The following is a 22,206-nucleotide window of genomic DNA, read 5'->3' as shown; positions in this document are numbered from 1 at the left end:
TGGACATACAGCTTCATGAGGAAAAGACACTTCACAGGGACAAACTGCAGTTCAGTCCCCGTCCTCCCCTCACAGCAGACTGATCCTGTCAGTCATTACGTGAGACATCAAGACCCAGAGAATCAAAGAACAGTTTGGGTTGGAAGAGATCTCAAAGCCCATCCAGTTCCAATACTCCCACTGGATCAGGGGCTCCAAGCCCCATCCAACCTGGCCTTGAACCCCTCCAGGGATGAGGCAGCCACTGCTTCTCTGGGCAACCTGGGCCAGGGCTTCCCCACCCTCACAGGAAAATATTTCTCCCTAAAATCTCACCTCAATCTCCCTTCTTTCAGCTGAAAACTGACCTCCTCATCCTGTCCCCTCCTGTAGACCAGATCTTGTCCTGCCCCAGTATCAGTGGTTTTAATGGTAAGCAGAGCAACTTCTTTACAGCTAGCGAAGGAATAGGAAGTTCAGCCACATCACTCTATATCATTCACGATCCAGAGTGCTCTCAGCCTCAAGGTAGCCATTCAGCTCTGCACCAGAAAGAGATTTACCCAGGATCTGGCCCGCTGTTGGCAAAGGAGGCGCAGCTGAAGACAAACATTCTGCAGAAAACAAGAGCCATTCATGTTCACAAAGAAATTGGGTGATGCGTTATTGCTGAAAGTGGAACAAGAAAGCCACTTCCTCAAGGCTGCACATACCACCAATATCCTTTCTCAGGAAAGTTTTGGTTGGGAGAGATATTGTGTCACCAGGAAGCGTGAGCTTTATAGTAGCTAGGAGAAAACCAGATTTCTTTGTCTGGAGACACAGACCCACAGCTTACCCAGCTTTGCAGCCGGAACTTCAACACAGGGCTGCTAATGGGGGATGCAGAGCATGTTCACTTTGAGTTAAATCTGTTCCCTGCACACCATTAGCCATCATCGCACGACAATTCCTACAGCTAAGCCACAACTCAGGATGACAGTTTGGGGAATTCCGCTCTATTTAGCCATATTTAGCCCCATAAAGAAATGCACAGCCCAGAATGAAACAAAGCAATTTATTGGTAATGGAACAAAGTCAACAGTGAACTTATAAAGCAAAAGGAAACTGTTTGACCATGCTGCATACAGGAAGGAAGGAGAAAGCAGCAGCTGTTGAGGCATCGAGCAGCCATGAATTCCACTGCTCTCTGCTATCCACTATCAGACAAGGCTGGTGAAAGGGAAAGCACTCCTTCTTACCGGGCAGTAACAAAGCATGTTTAGCCATTTCCCTAAACCGGTACCTAGAAGACAGGAGGAACATGACTGTTCTTCCAAACACGGATCCCTTTGGACACTGCTTGAGTCAATGGCTGAGGTAGATGGGGTTGTGTTTCCCCAGATACAGAGTCCCCATTTGCATTTCTCTTTTCAAAAAACTATTTTTGTGTGAACTGTGCTTTACTTCCACAAGGAGAAGGAGAGGTACCCAGTAATGCAGCAGCTGGACAACTAATAAAACAATGAAGGACAAAACCCAACGATGTAAGATAATGTTACCGTGCATGACTTAAAAACAGAACCAGAAACCAGCAGGAACAAAACGGTGATCCTGTAATTAAGTGGCAGATTAAACCAAGAAACAGTTAAACAGCAGCAGGTTCTCCTCGCTCCGAGACAAAGGATGCCAGTACCAACTCAATCAAACCATTTTAAGTCCTTAGCAAATACATTCCAAAGAAATTGAGAAGGACACATTGTCAATGCCCAACCATCACCTTTGAGAGCTGGCATCACTCCGGAGTCCCCTGTGCTTCAGGCAAATTGAATTCACCAGCGCAGGACAAAGGAAACAAATCTACGAGTCGGAGTGCTGGTAGGAAACTGGAGTGCTGGCAGGATACTGGCTGCACAGCCATAGGCACTGAGCATTCTGCAGGCACTTGAGAAGTGAGGTTTAAGAGATTCTTTTTTTTTCCACAATAAATGAGAAAGGCTTCAAAAATCATAATTTTGTGCTTAAATAAAAGTGAACTATCCCATCGTCCATATTCTTCCAGTCTACATGATCAGAGCAGGTCCTTTAATCTGCACGGGTTTTCCAGCAGCCTTCACTCCTATCTAGCCATGATTTCAGTGCTGTAATTTTGTTCTTTATCCAGAACTTTGCTCTGTCATCAGTACAGGTCTTCCTCATCTGTGTCCTAAACAAGGAATACGGAAAGAGAAATTGAGACTACGTATGAAGACATCAACCAAGTTATGTATTCAACAAAACACTGAGTCTGCTGGGCTTCTGACAAGAGCTTAAATGCCTTCCAAAATGCTGCTGTGCTGGAATGAGCCATAGGACTTGTAGTCATAAAGCACTTGCACCTAAGTGTGTTTGACTCACTGCAGATACAAGTCGATCGCCACTGCATAACCAGTACCTGAAGTGTGTTTAAGAGAAGTAGCAGCTACACCTCAAGCAAAAGATGAGCCATAAAGCACTAACAGCCATCTTCTTCCAAAGCGCTGCCAATCCCTACAGAGAAGGTCAAGAGCTGCACAAGGAGGTGTTTTTCAGTTACAACCAATAACACATTCCCAGATCCCCGTCATCTGTTGTTTTAACCCCAGGAATCATTGGACGGCGTCCCCACAATCCAGCTCTGCAGCTCTCGACATGAAAGCAACTCAAACACAACGGCTCTACAAGGAAAACCTCGCTCACTTTCCAGACATTTCAAGTCCAAACAGATTTTCACTGTGTTTCATTTTAACTATTTAGCAATATATTAAGCCTTAAAATGTACATTACAGAAACCTCAAAAATGAAGTCACGAAAGTGAGACAGGATGTTTGGGCATGTGGTAAGCTAAATATTTTGGTGTCAGAGAGCAAAGTATCAGATGACAAAACAATACAAAAGCAGCAGAATTATCACCTTCACATTTCCCTTCTCTCCAAGGACGAGATGTTTTTCATTTATTAAAATCTCCAACCTCCCAACAGCATTTTTCTCACCAAACCGGGGCTCCTACCCTTTCCCACTCCTCCACCTGCAGGAACGCAGAGGTGCCTCCCTGCTCCCCAGCATGGCACTTGCAACAGCCTTTCCATCTCTTATCGCAACTCTCCCTTTTACATAAAGCATTTCTGACTTTCTGCTCCTCTCAAAACTCTCTTTCCTGCTGCATTGTAACTGCGGCACCTTATGAAGAACTGTAAATAATTCACAAGAAACTTGCATAATGGCTTGTTTTCCATTCTGCACTTAAGAAAGCACAGAAACCATCAGCACACGCCTGTCTGAAGGTATTGAACACATTTTAAACCGCTGGCATTAGAAAAGCAAATCAAGCAACACATTTTCAAGCAACACATATTTAAATCCTCCTTAATGTACTTCCTGACCACGTATAAAAGATGCAAAGGTGCATCTGAGGTCAGCTTGCTCTGTAGGACATCAGGAAACAACAAAAACACACTCAAATTAGCTTGTGAGCTGGCTCTGGAATGTGCCACACTTGCATAGATGTGGCTGCTAGTGCCAGCACGCAGAGGAAAGAGACATCTTTTACAAAACAAGTACAGCAGGTGGCAAAAACATTCAGTAGGTCCAGTGCAGCCCATCTGACAAGTTTGCTGAACAAGCAGAAGACAACCCCTCTTTACAAAACAAAACAAAAAGCCAGAAACAAGCAAACCACAAGAGCATAACAGGATTATGTTGTAATGAAAACTGGTTTTGGGGAGCCTTTAAAATCCACAGCACAGCAGCTGACCCATAATAGTGTGAATTTTCATCTGAAAACATCAGCTTTGATTTCAATAAAGTCAAATAAAAGATCAACGTAGCAGATCTAGAGACAACTTTCCCCACCACTGAGGCAGTATGACCACTCCCTAGAGCCTGTGGGTGGAAAACACCAAGGAGCACAACTGAAATATTTGGGACATTGCACCGACATCCAGAAGTGTTGTGACAAGCTCTACCTGCTGCCCTTAGCACCTCCGCTGAACACCAAAGCTGACAAAACTACTTATGAAAACACCAGCTTTCACTTACCACACAGTTCAGACACCACTCTCTGAGCCTTCCCAAGCAGTTGCCTGTCTCTGTCTGCTCAGGCCTGCAGAAAAAACACGGGATTAGGTTGGACTTTGGCCCCAACACATATACTGGTATCTCCGATGGACTGGGAATTCTACCGTTACCATGTTCATTAAAAGCCTTTGACTCTGCACAGAAAATGCAGAAAGAATAAAGACTGTCAGGTCCCTTATTCTGAAGGCAGAGCACAAGAGTAGCTATGTGGCTGGCAAATCTTATAGCGCTGATCAGAACAGTGTACTAAAAACCCGTTCTGCAAGAAATTATTGTAGTGAAATATCACAAACCCAGGTGCAGCTCCAGCAGCAGCAGTGTTACTTTATCATTCTCACTACCACACCTTTCCAGAACAGAATCCTCTCCCCTTTAGAGGGGGATTCAGCCTCCAAGGCCCATTCAGCGCCTGGTGCCTCTACTCAGGCCGCCACAGGAGAACCAGTTAACATCATTCATTTGTTCTGTTGTTACGGATACTTCATACCAAAATGCCCACATAAGCAAAATATCTTGCTGATTTAGGCTGAAATTAACCCCGTTACAGAAGTGAAAGTCTGCCTAACCCCAAAGCACTTCAGTTCCACTGCCTCATACAAATGACAGAAAAGAGGGCTGTACAGAACTTAGTTTATGCTCCAAAATGGGGATTTTCCAAAGATCTCCAACTGCTGGCTAAGTTATGCTCATGGAAAAGTAGATTCCATGCTGAAATGCAGGTGCTAAGCTACATGAAAAGCAGTGGAGAAACTCTCTTGTGGCTCGTGTCAACAGGCCAAGGTGGAAATACAGGCTTTAGGCTGAACTTACTCATCAGAAACTTCGATGGAGGATTTCTTACAGCCAGACTTTTTTTTCTCCTTCAGCACTCTGAATTTCCTTCCCATCCTCACCAGCAGCAGAACGACCACAATGATGGAAGGGAGAAATACTACAATGGACAGCAGCGTCGCTGAAGTTAGCTGGAAGGAGAAGCCTGCAGGAAAGACAGGATCAGTGCAGCTGTACCAGAAGTAAAATACGGCCTTCCTAAGCCTCTGTGACAAATGTTCATCCAGGACACAAGTGGCTGGCCTTGTCACATAAAGCACAGAGCTGGCAGATTTCAAACTGTTTGTCACTGAATCTGTAGGATTCTTATCACACATCCAGCACAGTGTGGTGCTTTATATCCAAAAGAACTACAAAGACAGGTCACAACATAGTTCTACCAGCAGGCCCACGATGCAAATCTGGGGCAGAACTCGCACGCAAGGCAGAAGAGGAAATGAAGTATTACTGAGAATGAGTTATTTTCAGATCAGTATTTCCTAAATGCCTCGCTTGTTCTACTGCTGCAATACACAGAGACTGAACTCCTGAACATATGCACACCTTTGATTCCAGTTATCATCAAAGCTTCCTCTCCCTTTCCCACCCCAACAGTTCTCAGTTATTTAGCTTGGGAAGAACAGCTGAGGTAACTTGCTGGAATTCTGACATGGAACTCCAGGGAACCCATCCCACCAGGTGACACTCAGATTTCCAAGATCCGGACAATGCTGCAGCGTGGCTGTGTTGCAGAGATGAGGCCATGCTACTGAACCAGAGACTCACCCCTCTCTGTGACTATCAGCGTTGTCTGGGGAATGTTATGGTACACGTCTGGAGGGTTCTTCACGCTGCAGATGAACGTCCCGTTGTCACTCAGCACTGGACTTTGGATAGCAATGGAAGCATCACCCTTGGCAACATTCCCAACCCAGGATATCCTGTCTTTGAACTTTCCCACTGTCGTTGGGTATGGAACAGACTGGTAATGAAAAACCTACACGGAGACAAAGACAATAAATGCGTCAATAAAACACGTGTCTAAGAAAGCAAAGTAAGCAGCTCCTTGGATTGTAAACATAAAAGAATACACATCAAGAAGTCAAACAATGCTCCTTATAGAGGAGAACTTTTCAAGATCCTATTCAGTAATTCTGAGTCAGTCCCATTTCATCAGCTCTCCAATACTTCTATCTACCAGCCTCAGCTCCCAGACGTCACCACCACCTTTCTGACCAACTTGTTCCCCTTTGCAGATCTTCAGCTGAGGGGCAGAGCAGGCTTCACGCCCCATGCAAGACAGAACGCTGCAGTTCTTCAGGTTGTGCTTCTTGCACTTTTGCCCTTGCTGTCCTAGAGGCTTAGAGCCCTCACTTCACACAAGCAGCACCCTTCTGTTCCAGATACAAGGACAATTCTAAGAGTTCAGACTCAGTGGGCTCTCAGACTCATGTATTTATGCTTACATTTCAAAGTGCTGCCAACAAACAGCAAGTAGCAGCCCATAAAACTCAGATGCTGTCATCACTGCTGTCTTCAGATTGTCACTGCACACACATTCTTGCCACTCCAAGATATATCAGCATGGGCTGCATGACAACTATCAGGGCAAAACTTCAAGAAAGCTCTAAATCAAACACTTTATGGTCATTCTATCCATAGCTATAGTATACAGTGCAGCACTTGTGTCAAAACCCAGTTTTATCATCATTATGCTCTATTTACATGGAGTATTCCTTGCCCAGAGAACTCTAAAGCAATTACACATGGAAAAGAAGGTGACAATGAGAGACCCAAACCCAAAAGGGATGAAGAAGAGTATCAGACTTTCAGCTGGCACAGAGGCCTGGTCATTCTCCATTAGAAAAAGACTCTGTTCCACTTACTGTCTCCATCTGACCTCCTGTGAGGGGCCGGTACGTCCAGTCTACTGTCAGCCTCTCACTGATGGGAAGACTGGATGTGAATGAGCATTTCAGTGATGCTTGTTCCCCAATGTAAGCTCGCACTTTAGCACTGGCTTTGATTTCCAGGGAAAGAACATTACAGATACCTAATGGAACAAGCACAAAGAGGAGGATTAGTTTCTCAGTTTTCTGTGAGGACTTGGCCTTGAACACTTCCAGGGGTGGGGCAGCCACAGCTTCCCTGGGCAACCTGGGCCAGGGCCTCAACACCCTCATTGTGATGAATTTCTTCCTAACGTCTAATTTAAATCTTCCCCCTTCCAATTTAAAGCCATTCTCCCTTGTCCTATCACTCCACGTCCTTGTACAAAGTCCCTCCTCAGCGTTCCTGGAGCCCCTTTCAGTGCTGGAAGCTGCTCTACGGTCTCCCCACAGCCTTCTCCTGGCTGAACAACCCCAACTCTCTCAGCCTCTCCTTGTACAGGACGTACTCCAGCCCTCGCATCATTAAATATTGAAACCATGGAGCCGTTATGGTATTTAAGCAAACCAAAACCCTGCGGCCTCCTCTGGACCCATTCCAACAGCTCCATCTCCTTATGTTGGGGATTCCAGCACTGCACTCAATTATTCCAGTTTGAGGTGGGTAAAGGCTGTAAACAGAGATGGTTACAGAAACAAACACCTGTTTGGCACAGTTTGCACAGAACACAAGACATTATCATCTTCAAAGAATGATCAGCGTTGGAAAAACACTGAAAGAAAACACGCTCTCAGAGGGACATTCTGTTTAACTTTCAAAAGATACCATCACTAGATGGAATTCTACCTTAAACCAAAAATATTCCGCTTTTTATGACAGAAACTCCTTCTATCGCCATTCCCAGCCCCTCACAGCACAGAGGGGCGAAGGAACGACCGCGGGGTTGGGGCTGCATTCGCCCCACGGCTCTCCCACCATCCCCAGCCCCTCACAACGGCCCCAGGAGAGGGAACAAGCGAGGGGCTGGGGCTCTGCTCACCCCGCAGCTCCCTCGTTGTTCCCAGCCCCTCACAGCGCACCCGGATCGCCCCTCTCTTCGCCCCCAGAGCCCGTCCCGCCGCCGCCCCCCGCAGGCCCCGTTACCGAGCAGCAGAAGCACCACGACCCGCCGAGAAAGGAAGAGGAGACTGAGGGAGCCGCCGCCGCCGCCTGCCCCGCTGCGACGCATCGCGGCCGCCCTCAGCGCCCCAACATGGCGGCCGCGGCCCCACAGGTGAGGGCGGGGCGGGACAAGATGGCGGCCGCGCGCAGGTGAGGGCGGGGCGGGGCGGGACAAGATGGCGGCCGCGCGCAGGTGAGGGCGGGGCGGGACAAGACAAGATGGCGGCCGCGCCTCACCTGGGTGCGGTTTGGCCTCTGCCAGGCTCCCAGAAGCCAATTGAGCGCATTCTGGGTGCCTCTGGGGACAGAACTCCCTCCTTTGAGGGGCCCTTTGCACCTTCTGTCTCACAGCGCATCTGCTGGAAGTCATCTGGCTGCTTTTTAGGGCAGAATCCTCGCACTTGAGGTGACTTGAGGTCTCCCAGCACCCATTTGGGTGCTTTTTGCTGCTTTTAGGGCAGAGCCCCCTCAGCTGAGGAGCCTTTTGCATCTTCCACTTCACACAGTCTGTCACACTGTCACCCCTCTCCACAAGGCACCTTTGTTTACCACCCAGACGATCAAAAACAAACGCATGGAGACAGATAACACAGCCGGCTCATTACACATGGAGTTATAAAGTCATAAAGATACTCATTAAACAAACAGGCTGGGGGATTAGTTTAGTTAAATACTGTAATGGCTCCATGGTTTCAATATTTGGTGATGTGAGGGCTGGACAACCTCCCGTATGAGGACAGGCTGAGAGAGTTGGGGTTGTTCAGCTTGGAGGAGAGAAGCGAGACCTTAGAGCAGCTTCCAAGACTGAAGGGGGCTCCAGGGAAGCTGGGGAGGGGCTCTGGATCAGGGAGAGGATGAGGGGAATGGTTTTGAGCTGAAAGGGGGGAGATAAAGATCTTATCTCCAGAAGAAATGTTTTCCTGTGTGGATGGGGGGACCCTGACCCAGGCTGCCCATCCCTGGAGGGGTTCAAGGCCAGGCTGGATGGGGCTTGGAGCAACCTGGTCCAGTGGGAGCGTGGAACTTCGTGGGCTTTTTTTGGTTCCCTTCCAACCCAAAGCACTCCGTGATTATATGAAATCTGTGGAAGCAGAGGGTACATGCTGAGCGAGCGCATCATATGTGGGGCGGGGGGGGGGGGGGGGGCGAGAGGTGACACCTGGAGAAAGTGGGAGAGCATGTTGTTGGAAGCCAAATAACACGTTAGCAGCCTTTTATTGCTAGAGCATTGCTTGCTCAGGTCAGCCTTTGAGCTCCAGCTGCAGCAGGAGCCACCAGCACCTACAACAATGGGAATATAAGGCAGTGACCTCAGCTCCTGTAGTGCCAAAGCCTGCTGAAGCTGCATAAGAGGGGTACAAAAACACACCCACAGGTAAACATTATCCCTAATACAAAACATTCCCCAACAGTAACACTTCCCATTTAAAGCAGCAAAGATATTTAAAGCACTTTGTAGCAGCTGGCTGCTCCTCTGATCCCTCACCCTGTCAGTCTTGTTAGCGATGTCCATGAGGATACGGAGTGAGGAGAAGCAGGGCAACACCACTGCAACTTGCAGTTTTTAAGGTGCAAGGGCATGTCTGCTCAGACACCTTTAAAATCTCTGTACAGTCAGCTATTCAAATCTTTTGGCATTGTTTTCATCTTCAGAGCACCTTCCTTTGTATTCTGCAGGTGTGAAGATTAAGGAAAGTTCCTTGTTCCTGGGGCAAGCGTCTCCGACTCAGCTTCAATCAAGGAAGTTTACAACTTATGTTAATGCCATCCTCTTTCCTTGCAAGAATTTCTGGTTGAGCAAGGAAACCACACTCACACCACGAGGCATCTGTAGTTCAGCTTTGTTCTAACATCCAGAATTAGAAGCTTTCATATCTGCTTTACAAGTACCTAAGAAGAAAGAGTATAAGAAAAACAAAACAGATTCATTACTCACGGTTATTGCTGAAAACAAAAACAGTAGAGGCAAGCACGACCTCAGTAAAAGTTATGGGTAAAAACTACGCTAAGACATTTCAGCACAGCCAGCAAATCTGGAAGCCGTGTCAGTCTTCCTGTAGCAATTTTAAAACAATGACGATTAAAGGAAACAAAAAGCAGGCTCAAAACTGGTGAAATGGAGCGAAGAGTTAAGAGTTAATAGGCAGTTCTGTCTCTACTGCCTGCTCCCTTGTCAGAGTCTCTCTGAGGGCACCTCAGGAGCAAAGTGTGACTGTTGCTCTCAGTTGTTTATGACCCTGACTGTGAATAGAAGTGAAAAGCCAGAGTAAAGCTGCCTGAGAAAGTCTGCAGTGAAACAGAGACATCGATTAGATAACATTTGAATGGATACCTGCATTGTGTATACTGTTGAAGACCTCTAGTCTTCTAATGGACTGGCTTCCTTTTCTTCTGTCTTCAGATTCTCCTTTTCTCTACTGTTATAAAAAGGATGGAGATAAGAGGAAGAAGCCCAAATCAGCATCAGATGTCCTGAGCAGAAAAGTCACATTCCGAGTTACACACGGCATACATAAGATATTACGAGAAGCTTTATGACAAGATGCTAAGTTTGCTACGTGCTTGGTGACCACAGTGTCAGGTTCATGGAGGAAAGAACAGAGCCATCATCTGTAAACCACCACCACCACAACAACTGGGTCCCTTCTGAGGAGCCTCTGTGAAGGGCAAGAGCAAAATGAGGTCTCCAAAGCTCTCATTCATCCTGGGGCTCTGCTCTTAATGCAAATAAACTCTCAATAATTGCTAATTGTGCTGGCAGTTTTGCATTTTAGGCTCTTAGCATAGGGTCCAAGCCAGTGATTTAGGATAGCTATGAATATATATTTGACAAGCTTTCTCAGAAGCCTTTCTGTCTCTCTTCTCTCCTTACAGTTCAGTGTCTGACACCTCGATCCTCTTCTCTTGCGCTTTCTTTCGACGGTGCCGGCAGACCATCACGACTGTCACCACAATGATCATCAGCACGCAAGCAGACCCGATGGCTACTGCTAGGAAGTGGATTTCTGAGAAACGCACTGCATGGAGAGAAACAGATACCTGTACATGAGGGCTCTTGCTAGGAGGCTGAAAACCTGCGTCCATTAATATAACCGTACCTCAGGCTCCTTTTTCCCCTGTGTATATTAACTACCCTCCTATTTTCTCTTTATAGTCCCTTTTCTTCTATACTTTTTCCCAAATGTGAGGGAAGACCTGCCAACACTTCACACTGGCTAAGTTCACATGGCTTCTGGTGGTATTCTTAGCCTCTCACCTTTCTGCACGACTCTGAGCCGCACTTCACCAACTATGCCAGTAACATCAGGTGGGTTCTTCACCTGGCAGGTGAATGTCCCATTGTCAGTGGGCTGCAAGTTCCAGATAACGATGGAAGCATCGTAACGCTCAATATTCCCATCCCAGGTGACTCGCTCTTTGAACCGTCCAATAGACAGCTTGTAGGGCTCCTTCATGTAATAAAATACCTACAAGAAAGAGAGGTAGCACTCAGTACATTCTGTGAGTCAGGTCAGGTACAGGATGTCAGCTAAGACATAGGGCTTGGTGGTGGTGTGAGCAGGCACAGTTTCATTACAGCCTGTTTATTTAACCTTACTCATAACTAAACATAAAAGTTGTTTCTTTAGCCAGGGTCTGTAAATAACACTTATTGCTCAGAATAATCAATGAGTAGCAGAGAAAAGGCTCAAGATGTACACATTCATGTGCTACAGCTGTGCTTGCCCAACACCTGGAATTGTTGCTTACTCAGTGTTGGGATTTGGGAATGGCTTGTTTGGGCAGGTGTGCATCAATGAAATGGAGCATAAAGGTCTCACTCACTGGCTCGTGAGAGCTCAGGTCCTCAGGTTGGAAGTTCCAGGTCACTGACAGGTTCTGGCTGATGGGGCTGCTGCTGGAAAAGGTGCATTTTAACCGCAGGTTAGTGCCGTTCACAGCATCCACCTCCTTGGAAGTGTAAACTTCCACGGCTGCTGCAGGCCACAGTGCTGCAGGGAAAGCAAGCAGGGGTTAGTGGTAAAGCAAGCTGCTGCCCAGGAGTAAGCTCATCGCTCTTCTTATCTGTATTTAGTCTGTACAGGAGCCTGCCTTATCTATCCCTGTCAATGTTTAACGTGATAGTCACAGCGCAGCGATGTAATTACTGAGGGAGGTGATCCTGCAGCTGCAGAATCCAAGAGATCCCCCATGCCTGGTGGATTTTGTCCGTTAACGTGCAAGCTGCACGGTGCTGGTTTCAAGGGAACCTGCATTCATCTGGACTGCTGGTACAGCGCTTGCTTTGTCGTTTGGTGGCTGCACAGTTAAAGTCGAGCAGATCTGATAACCAGTTGGCAGAGGAGCATGGAGAAAGGCTTGCCCATGGAGACCATAGACCATTTTTGGGGGAGAATGTCTATTCAAGCATGAACAAACATGACATCTAAGCAGTGCAATGCCGCCCCTCCTTAAATATATACTTGCTCCTGTCTGGCACTAACCACACCACCTAACTTGTCCTGGTTACACTTCCACAAGTGATTACATTCTCTCACACTCAATTCCCTGAGCAGATTTCTTCAGAAAAGCAGCCCTGCTCTTTCAGGTAGGACTGCTGAGCCCCAATGAACCATTGTTATTTGCCAATGCTAGAGTCTTCCTTTATCCACCCTGTGTTATCAGCCTGAGTACCACACACAAAAGGTGAGAACTGCTCTTATTGAGGTAAGAAGTGCCTCTTCTAAGGTTAACAGCTCCAGCTGGATAGCTATAGTCAAATATAGTCAGGCTGAGGATCTCTACAGGAAACCCTTAAGGTAAATTTGTAAGCATTTGTTTGTCAAAGAAACATCCTCAGTTAACCAAACCACCACAGCTGCCACTTTTAAAATAAGTTAGAATCCCTGGCTTGATGCTACACTGAAAAGGAGACAATCAGCAAGAGAGGGAGCATCAGGACACAGAAAGAAGGAAAATAAACCATCGGAAATCCCAAGGATGAAGGTTCCTTTCATGCCTGAGCCCTAGCTGTCCACTTGCTTGCTCTGCTGCTCCAGAGTCCAATCACCCTGGCAGACTGGAGCTACCCAAACACTTTTCTTCTCCTCTGTTGCTGTTTTGCTGACCTGACTGCTTTAGTTGCCTTTTACACACTGGTCGAACCAACCCGGCAGAAAAAGAAAATGTTAATGATTTCCTGAAGGTGAATTGACTCACTTCAGTGGGATCCAAGCGAAAAAAAAAAAAAAAAAGCTTATCTGTGGTTGTAAAATATGGCTTCATAGTGAAGATGATTAATACATTTCCTGTGTTTGAAAATAATTTATAACCAAAGACTTCCTTGCCAAATAATTTCATTTCTCGAGAGAGAAAATATTTAAAATGCCAAAACATCCATTTGAAAAACTCCATGGGCAGAAATCACATTTCTCATTCAAACATTTGCTGTCAAATCTTTTCCTTTTAAACCCGCTTTAAAGAACAACTGTGGGAAAAGCGTGTGAAATATGTTTTTCAAGACAGATTACCAAGCTTATCTGTTGGGAAAGGAGGGCTCGGTGGCCTGAGATTCCAGCTGAGTTGCTATAAACCACTGAAAATTCAAGTGAGCTTATTGTGGGTCTGGAATTATTGCTGTGTAAAGGATCTAACCCCAGTGCTGCTGAACAATCCCTATCTGTCTAGTCACAAAGGCAGCAAAAAACACATCTAGGAGTAAAGTCCAGATTCTTGGCAGGAGGGAAAAAGATGTGTAACCAGAGCTTTGAGTGAGATTAGTGTTTTCCTTCTGCTTGAACACACCTAGACCTGTTTGTCAAAGAAACGCAATCGCTTCGTGTCACTGGCAGGGAGCCCTGGACTGAAAGAATCACACCAGCAGCCCGCAACAAGCAGCCAAGAGTCCTGTAAAGTCACTGCCTTAATGAGGATGATAGTTAAGAGACCAGAAGAGGACGGTAGCGGGGTTCCTTACCTTGGAGCTGTACCCCAAGGAAGAGCACAGCACCCAGCCAGTTGGGGCCAAGCATCAGGAAGCCAGGTCCGTATTCCACCGGTTGAGCCGTACTGGAAAGAGAAATTTGTTTCAGGTTCTCGATAGCTGGATGAAAGATGAGTTTCTCAACGCTTTCCCGGCACAGTAGAGTGAATTCCCTTCTCTCAGCTCGGCCTGCAAGGCGATGTGCGTGCTCTTTCCTGCAAGGTGTGGCCAGCACAGCTCACCTGGGTGCCAAACAGGGAGATCTTCAGGGTAAGATTAATTTCTTCTGCCTTCCATATTCCTTTGCTCTTTTGTGTCGCAATCATCCCTCCTCCCAGCTTCCACTTCAAACCACTCCCCTCTTGTGGGAGGTAATTTTGCTCCTAAAAGAAAATTTGCCTTAAGGTGTTTATTGATGTCCTGGAGCGACGATGGCCTTTGGTTGAGCAAAAACCTGTCAATGATCCAAAAAAAAGCCACCCCAAGCAGGGAGCTGGGGTGGGCACACATCCTATGGGAATACAGGTGTCTACAGAAAGAGGAAGAGATCCTTGTAAGATGGCTGGGATGCAGCCATCCCACAGAAGAAGTGGGAGAGTGCTTTAACTTGGGAAAGTCCAACGACAATGATGCTGGACACGCATCCAGCCTGGCTGCATCCAGGCACGGCTGGGGACACCCCGTTGTGCTTAACAGCCAGCGCAAGACACAAGAGAAACTCAGCACCACACACAACGTTTTCCTGGTGGCACGTGGCCGTTGCGAGAACGTGGAACTGAGCTGTGCGTGCGCGTTGGCAAAATAAGGATGTTTGCACTGGGAGACCATAAATCACCGTAACGGCACAACCTGCCACCTTCTGTGGCTGCGTTTGTTCCAAGAAGTCATTCCAGGTGATGAGCGTTCATCGTGACTGATTATTTTCCTTGCGGTGGTGCCACAATGGGGACAGGGGGATGCTCCAACGTTGGGATGTTCCAAAGGGCTGAAGGGATTCAGCTCAGAGCTAAGGAGCAGCAGGGAAACTCTTGCCGTGCGGCAAGTCGGCTCCGACTGGAATGTTTTGGATTAGCTGGGACACATGGAGGGGGTGTCAGAACAAGGTTCTGGTGGAAGGAACAGCAGCAGGGCTCTCAGAATTCCTGCTAATGAGTCGGACAGGGCAGGGCGAATGGTGCAGGACATGGAAGAGTGAGCAGTGCAGGGCGAGCAGGGTAAGTGGGGTGAGCGGCTGGGGAGAGGGTGAGTAGTGCAGGACAGGGCACTGTAGGGGGAATGGTGTGGGACAGGTGAGCTGTGTGGGACAGAATGAGGTCTGTGGGACAGGTGAGCTGTGCAGGGGGAACGGTGTGGGACAGGTGAGCTGTGCAGGGGGAACGGTGTGGGACAGGTGAGCTGTGCAGGGGGAACAGTGGGGGACAGGTGAGCTGTGCAGGGGGAACGGTGTGGGACAGGTGAGCTGTGCAGGGGGAACGGTGTGGGACAGGTGAGCTGTGCAGGGGGAACAGTGGGGCACAGGTGAGCTGTGCAGGGGGAACAGTGGGGGACAGGTGAGCCGTGCAGGGGGAACAGTGTGGGACAGGTGAGCTGTGCAGGGGGAACAGTGGGGCACAGGTGAGCTGTGCAGGGGGAACAGTGGGGCACAGGTGAGCTGTGCAGGGGGACCAGTGGGGGACAGGTGAGCTGTGCAGGGGGACCAGCGTGGGACAGGTGAGCTGTGCAGCACAGGGTGAGCTGTGCAAGGGGACCAGTGTGGAACAGGTGAGCTGTGCAGGGGGAACGGTGTGGGACAGGTGAGCTGTGCAGCACAGGGTGAGCTGTGCAGGGGGACCAGGGTGGGACAGGTGAGCTGTGCAGGGGGACCAGCGTGGGACAGGTGAGCTGTGCAGCACAGGGTGAGCTGTGCAGGGAGGGCACTGCAGGTGGAAGAGTGTGGGACAGGGCAGGGACGCCCTCTGGTGGGGCCAGGGTCCCTGCTCAGAGCCCCCCCAGCCCCTGGAGCATCACCTGGGGGATGCTTATCCTGTACCTCCTTCCATCCCGGTTTTAGCAGCTTGTCAGACAGAGGCTGCTCCAAACAGCCAGCCTTCCCCTTAGCATCCACCTTGTCTATGCACTTACCAGCCCAGCAGCACAGATGTAAACGTGATTTAAAGAAACGGCGCTGATCTTATTGCAGATGCAATTCATAACAGTTGCTGTGCGGAAATGCAGAATTGCTTTTGCAGCCTCATATTGAAACTGAAGAGAAACAGGAGCACTACTAAGCAAGGTCCCTCCTGACAGGAGAGCACGTTTTGGAGCATCTGTTGGGATCAGAGCATCATCTTCGCGCTCGTAGAGAGGATTGCAGCGCTCAGCCCCCTCTTTTGCTGCTTCCTCGCTGTCAGTAGGTGTGCAGAGGTGAATCCGGGCCAGGAACTGGCTAATGCCACTCTCCAAGAGGCAGCATGAAAAAATGGGGTGTGCTAGAACAAAATAAGAAAAGTAGAGTCTAAATCGCATCAACAGTGGCTAAACCCCCTGGATTTTAAAGCCTGACACCAAGCTCGTTTCTGCACACCTACTGAGCTTGTTGTAGTGTTCCTGGTTCCTGCATTTATTCACTTGCTGGGTTAAGTTGCTTGCAGTAGTTTGAAACGTTTTCTTTGAAAAGTTGTTAGGAAGAACCCGTTGTCTAATATGACCCAGGCTGCTTTCCCCCTGCAGGGAGTCACAACACATCTACGGAGCCCTGAACGGGGCTGGCACCGAGCAGCCAGCCCTCACTGTCAGTGACGCCCCGTGAAGATGTTTTTGAGCCTCCACACTTCCTGACACGGGTTTATTTTACCATACGTGTTGTGCGACCTTCTTGGCTGCTCGCAGGTTTCGCTGGAAACAGTGAGTGTCCCCAGCACCGCTCGGTACGTGGCCGTCCCCAGTTCTGGGAAAAAACACCTTGGGCCTCTTCCTTGTAAGCAAGAGCTTGAAAAGCCAACGTGTTCTTCCTTCCCTCGCAGCCAGCCTTGGCGATGCCAGCCTGATGCGGTAGAGAAGACCAAGCGAAGGAGGCACGCGAGGATGAGGCTGGAGTGGTCCTTGCCTCTCCTGGTACTCCTGCTGTGTGCGGGTGAGTGCGGATGCGGGGATGGGAAGGGCGGCTCCCCAGGGAAAAGCAGAGGGGAAAGCGCAGGGATGAGTGGCTGGTTTTACAAAGTACCTGCAGCCACATCTTCTGCAAGTGGCGCTTGCATCGCCTGTGGAGATGCTTCTCTCCAGGGTGTGCAGGTTGCAGGGACAGAGAAACAAGAATCCAACCCTTTAAAGACAGAAAAAAGAGCCAAAGGTCCCTGGGGGTGGTTATAAAGTGATTCCCTACAGTACCTGATCTCCAACTTTGTGCAGCAGGGTTGGAGCCTAATTCACTACTTTGAGCCACGTGGACTGAGAGATTAAATTTTAGTTTTATGCTTTACTCGTGCACTTTTTGTAAACTCTTCTGTCATCGTGGGTAAAGAACTTTAGCTTCACGATGGTATCGTGGTAGCGACTTCCATGTTACCCATTTGAACTGAGCAGCGTTTAGAAAGCTGGTTTAGAATAAAGGGCAGAGTAAAGACTGTGAAAACTAAAGGAGCTGGTAACTATGAGAGATAACACTGAAAGATCATTAAAAACACTACACTAAACGTACAGCCACTCTGCTGATGTGCTGCCAACACCAACAGCTGTTCTTTCAGAAGACTGAAACCCTTTGGTTTAGCAATGTCTGTCCTTTTTCAAATTCGACTTAATCTTCTATGAACAAAAAAGCATTCAGCCACCTTCTCCCCAGCCAACTCCTCTGCCCCTGGAATCTCAAATCTACAGTTTTGTTACAAGCAACTCCCATTATAAAAGAACAAAGATCAGAGAAAGTGCCGAACGCATGGACACAGGTCATTCCTTTGTCGACAGAAAGTAACACAAGTAAATAAATGTTTTTAGAGCAAATCACAAGTCTGATTCAGACCTAAAAACTGTTTCTGTAACACTCCAGCTCCAGAGACTTCAACGGAGCTACTTGTTTCCTACCAAGGAAGAAAAATCAGGTAGATAAACTGCTTTACAGTGTTAAATTAAGCATCAGGGTCCAATCCCCCAGCGAGAACACTTGTGCAGAGGACGGTGGCTCTTACTGCAGAAACCAGACATGATTTTCCAAGTGTCCATAATAACAAAGCAAAATTGTTGAGTGTGCAGCTTGCAACAGCCCTTTTTTGTAAACCAAATAGGAAAACTATTCGACTTTCCATTCTATGTTTAAAATGGTTTCCAAAGGAAAAGATTTCATTTCAAACCAACATCCTGTCCCTGCTAACAGAAAGGCTCCTGCTGCGTTTAGCACAAATATAGGAGCACTGACATCTCTTTCAAGCAGCTGAGCTCAGAAAAGACGTGCTTGAGGTAGGAAAGGTCTATGACATTGATAGCTAAATTACTTAACACTTATTATTCTTTCTTTTGTAGCTGGCACCGCAGCTCAGCTGGGTAAGTATTTTACCAGTATTCCTAACTATTTATTATGAGAAAAAGACCAACGGTGGCTTACAAGTGAGGATTAAGAGTTAAATAGAAATATTTGTATGTCACAAATATTGTAAGGAAGGAAAAATCCTCTGTTAGTTACTTGTTACTGAGGTCACCGATTTGAAAAATTAGCTGCTATGAATTGTCCCCAATCATTGCCAGTGATCCCCAAGCAGGGATGGGCATTTTCCACTGGCAGGATCACAGCAACCTGATTTGTTAACACTTATTGTTCTCTCCTTTGCAGAGGATATCGAAGCACCGGAGGGTAAGTGCATTTTACCAGCATTCTTCGCTATTTAGCATGACATAAAGACTGCAGGTGCCTCACAGGTGAGGACTAAGAGGCAGCTAGGAGTATTAGAATTCAAACTGTATTCAGGAATTCACTTTCTACCATAAAATGAAATATTTCACAGCACAAACTGCCGCGGCGGGATCAAGGGTGGGCAGGGAAGCCTGCCCAGAAGCCATTTCTAATGCTCCTTTCCCTTCTTCTTGGTCCACCCTCCCATAAAGAATTCCTGCTGGAGATCTCCGGAACCACAGTGACAATCACCTGTCCCGTGACTGAAGGCAGCGTAGGCTGGGAGTTAGGTGGGACAAGGCCAGCCAGCAACGAGAGGAAATACGTTATAGAGAACCACGACAGCTCTCCTACCAATGTGACTTGTTCGTCAGGAAGTAAGAGCCATCAAATGTACCTGAATGCCAGAGGTGAGTGGAAAAACAGGCTGAAGATGGACTCTACCCATTGCAGTGGCAGATGTTAGGAGCTGAGACCTGGTTTTCAGTCCTGCAGGGCTGTGTGAACACCATTCTGCTGAGGCCCTTCCTTCTCTGTATGGGCAATAAGAGTCCAAAAGGCCTTTTTTCAGCAAACAGAATCTCCCTGCTCTCTATGCCTTTCCCTTCCACTGCCCTCAAGCTGGTTACATGTCAATGTTTCCCACATATGTATTTTTCTGTCTAGCTTTCCCATGCTCTTTTCTGCTTCCCACCCAGAACTGTATCTTTTCTGCTAGCGCTGAGCAGATGAGCGAAGCCTGGACTTTCCATGCTGGAAAGGAAGGTCACCCATCTCTGAGCACCTTCCCTTCTCCTCCTGGCAGTGTGCACCAACTGTGAGGAGCTGGATACCTTGACAGTGACCGGGATCATCATTGCAGATATCCTCATCACCTTGGGGGTGCTGATTCTGGTGTATTACTTCAGCAAAGACAGGAAGGATAGAGCGGGTGCTGGCGGTCGGCCACGAGGTAGGAGTCGTTTCAGGCACCTCTGCTCTCCGCGATGTCCAGCAGTGGGGCTCAGGGGTTATAGGTTGCAGACTCATGGAATGGTTTGGCTTGGAAGGGACCTCAAAGCCCATCCAGTCGCAGCGGGGGACACCTCCCACTGGATCAGGGGCTCCAAGCCCCATCCAACCTGGCCTTGAACACCTCCAGGACAACCTCTTTTTTGCCTCTGTTGCAGGTCAGAAGATGCAGCGTCCTCCCCCTGTTCCAAACCCAGACTATGAGGTACGGAGAACTTGCATTTTTTCCATCTCTCTCTCTCTGCTGGCTGGGGAGGGATAGTGAGAGCTGGGGATCTGTAGTGTTTATCCTTTTTGCCCATCTTAAAAAGCAACCTATCAGCCTCCAAGCATTCCTCGGAGTGGAAGAAAAATGTGGTTGGGGTAGACTCCCTTCTGCTGGTGCTGCCAGAAGGAGCTGGGAGCAGAACTGCAGCTTCTTGTATGCACTAGCAGAGCAGCACTGTGCCTCCTCTCCCGGGTGTGGGTTTCTGCATGTATTGTGTGGACCAAAACTCTGGTGTTGTTTGAGAGTGTCTTCATTGGGATTGATTAACTAACACCTCTTCTGTTCCCACAGCCCATCCGGAAAGGCCAGCGGGAAGTCTATGCAGGCTTGGAATCCAGGGGCTTCTGAAATCTTCGCAGATGATGGGCTGGAAAAGAGCTGCAGAGGAGCTAAGTGCTTCTGCCCAGCTCGGCACCATTTCTCTGCGAGCTTGCTGAGGCCCAGGTGCTTCAGGATAATCCAGGCATCTACCCAGGACAGGCACCTTGCTGCCATCCGCTGTCCCATCCCGATGTGCTCCTCCAGCCTCCGCCTTGATATTAGGGAAAGAATCAAATGAGCACATTGCCATGAGAAGTTTTCCTTCTCATTAAAGGTCTGCAGCCTCACTTTGCATTCCTGGCCTCCTTTTCCTTCTCTCTCTGCTCCAGTTGCATGCTCTGGCTTTCCATCCCATTTCGTTTCCACCTCAAGTGCCTCTGCTTGCTCCCTGTGCAGCAAGTGAGCAAAGAGTGGGTCCTTCTCAGGGTGACTGGCCTCTCACCTTCTCCTACTGTCATATTCATAGCCTGTCTGAATTTCACTGCCCAAGACTGTAACGCAAGGAACAGAGGCAATCAGTAATTAAAAGCAAAATGGTACATTTTCATAGAAAAGCCACTGCTATATATGAAAATATTTCAGTCAGAAAGAACAATTTTCCTTTTAAAACACGAGAAATGCTTCTATCAATCCATGCAGCCCGACCCATCCATCCCCATCCTTTCTTCTCTGGGAAATGAGGAGGGCTCAGTGCTGCTTTGCATCCAGTGACCTTTACATTTCAGACCTTTGGCAGCACATCCTCTTAGGGGCACACGGGGACTTGGCACTTTCATAAGCATCTGAAAGCCTCCTATTAAGAAATGTAAGTGCTTGGCTGAGTGTTAGACCTTTGTTGCTTTTAAATAGTGAGGCTTTTAGATATTGCAGCTAAGATTTGAACCCCCACTTAGCTGTAAGTATTGGCTTTGCAGTCTGACTCGGATGGCATAACAGGGATTTTCGTGTTTCCCGGATTGAAATTGAGACCCTTTGGCTCAGCCCCAGGACCAGTGCTCTGCTCTGAAATAGCTTGGTCGCTGCAATTGAAATGAATGCATTGAGGCTGCAGAGATAAAGCCTAGGACCTACCAAACCCAAGAGAGCATCAAGCCCTTTTCCTAGGGTTTGATCAAGAGAGCATCAGACCCTGACCTTCTCTTCCCAAAGGCTTCCTAGGCTCTCTTTGTACCAAGATCCTATAGTGTGGTCTGGGATAAAAACCTTTTTTGGAGTTTGTTGCACCCTAAGGGCCGTACAAGTACATTTACTGACCAAGTTTCATTTCCCAAAGCTATTGCTCTTTGAGGTTCTTGCGATTTGCCCTTTGCTGCTGCCCCTTTTCCCCATTTCAGCCCTGGAACTTGAGTTCTGCCTGGATCTGTTAGAAAGATGGCTTTGCCATTGCTAAAGATCTGCTTTAACTCCTTTATTTACATTTTTAAACTGTACTATATTAATAAAATGGGAGACAGCACCCCAAGCATGCACTGGAAAGGATTTTCCCTTGTGGTTTTGTCTCTTAATTACGGGGAGTTCTAAGTTCGGGAGTAGCTGAGACTGTGGGTCTATATCAAACCACCGTGCAACAGCCTTTCTTGTCTAATCTTGGCTGAGTGAGCCCCGTTTCTGTTGCTTTGCAGAGCAAAAGCTCTGAAGAAAGGAAACAGCAGCAGCTACTGGGGGTGGGGATGGTTTAACCCTTGAGACTCAGCATGGGGAGACGAATAGCCAACTTTCTCGATTCAGATCGCTGTACTTACCCTGCAGGATGTGGTTTGAAAGGCAGTGCAGCTGGGTTTACCGTACAAGGCGCTAAACAACTAGGAGGGAGATGGCAAGATACAAAAACATAACCCCCAGCAGCTCTAAAACTATGCTGGACCATGTTCT

The 22,206-nt window shown here is 47.9% G+C and overlaps 3 protein-coding genes across 3 annotated transcripts; 1 reads left to right on the top strand and 2 right to left on the bottom strand.

Moving 5' to 3' along the window:
* Positions 1–1,019: 1,019 nt before the first annotated feature.
* MPZL3 (myelin protein zero like 3) lies at positions 1,020–8,026 on the bottom strand. The gene is made up of 6 exons (XM_069876397.1): positions 7,897–8,026; positions 6,750–6,916; positions 5,650–5,860; positions 4,864–5,029; positions 4,015–4,078; positions 1,020–2,164 (listed from the first exon to the last, which is right to left on the bottom strand). Exons 1-6 carry the CDS (start codon positions 7,979–7,981, stop codon positions 2,138–2,140), a joined length of 720 nt encoding a protein of 239 aa, XP_069732498.1. The 5' UTR covers positions 7,982–8,026; the 3' UTR covers positions 1,020–2,137.
* A 1,509-nt stretch (positions 8,027–9,535) lies between these two features.
* Positions 9,536–14,055, bottom strand: MPZL2 (myelin protein zero like 2). The gene is made up of 6 exons (XM_069876400.1): positions 13,871–14,055; positions 11,740–11,906; positions 11,171–11,381; positions 10,787–10,931; positions 10,247–10,331; positions 9,536–9,804 (listed from the first exon to the last, which is right to left on the bottom strand). Exons 1-5 carry the CDS (start codon positions 13,923–13,925, stop codon positions 10,274–10,276), a joined length of 636 nt encoding a protein of 211 aa, XP_069732501.1. The 5' UTR covers positions 13,926–14,055; the 3' UTR covers positions 9,536–9,804; positions 10,247–10,273.
* A 2,621-nt stretch (positions 14,056–16,676) lies between these two features.
* CD3E (CD3 epsilon subunit of T-cell receptor complex) lies at positions 16,677–20,621 on the top strand. The gene is made up of 7 exons (XM_069876580.1): positions 16,677–16,759; positions 16,879–16,988; positions 18,368–18,388; positions 18,947–19,144; positions 19,540–19,686; positions 19,904–19,950; positions 20,305–20,621. Exons 2-7 carry the CDS (start codon positions 16,940–16,942, stop codon positions 20,359–20,361), a joined length of 519 nt encoding a protein of 172 aa, XP_069732681.1. The 5' UTR covers positions 16,677–16,759; positions 16,879–16,939; the 3' UTR covers positions 20,362–20,621.
* The last annotated feature ends 1,585 nt before the right edge of the window (positions 20,622–22,206 follow it).

Source organism: Phaenicophaeus curvirostris, chromosome 25 (assembly GCF_032191515.1).
Source record: "Phaenicophaeus curvirostris isolate KB17595 chromosome 25, BPBGC_Pcur_1.0, whole genome shotgun sequence".
Lineage (NCBI taxonomy): Eukaryota > Metazoa > Chordata > Aves > Cuculiformes > Cuculidae > Phaenicophaeus > Phaenicophaeus curvirostris.
The sequence above is the reverse complement of the archived record's forward strand: the minus strand, read 5'-3'. Positions and strand labels throughout refer to the sequence as shown.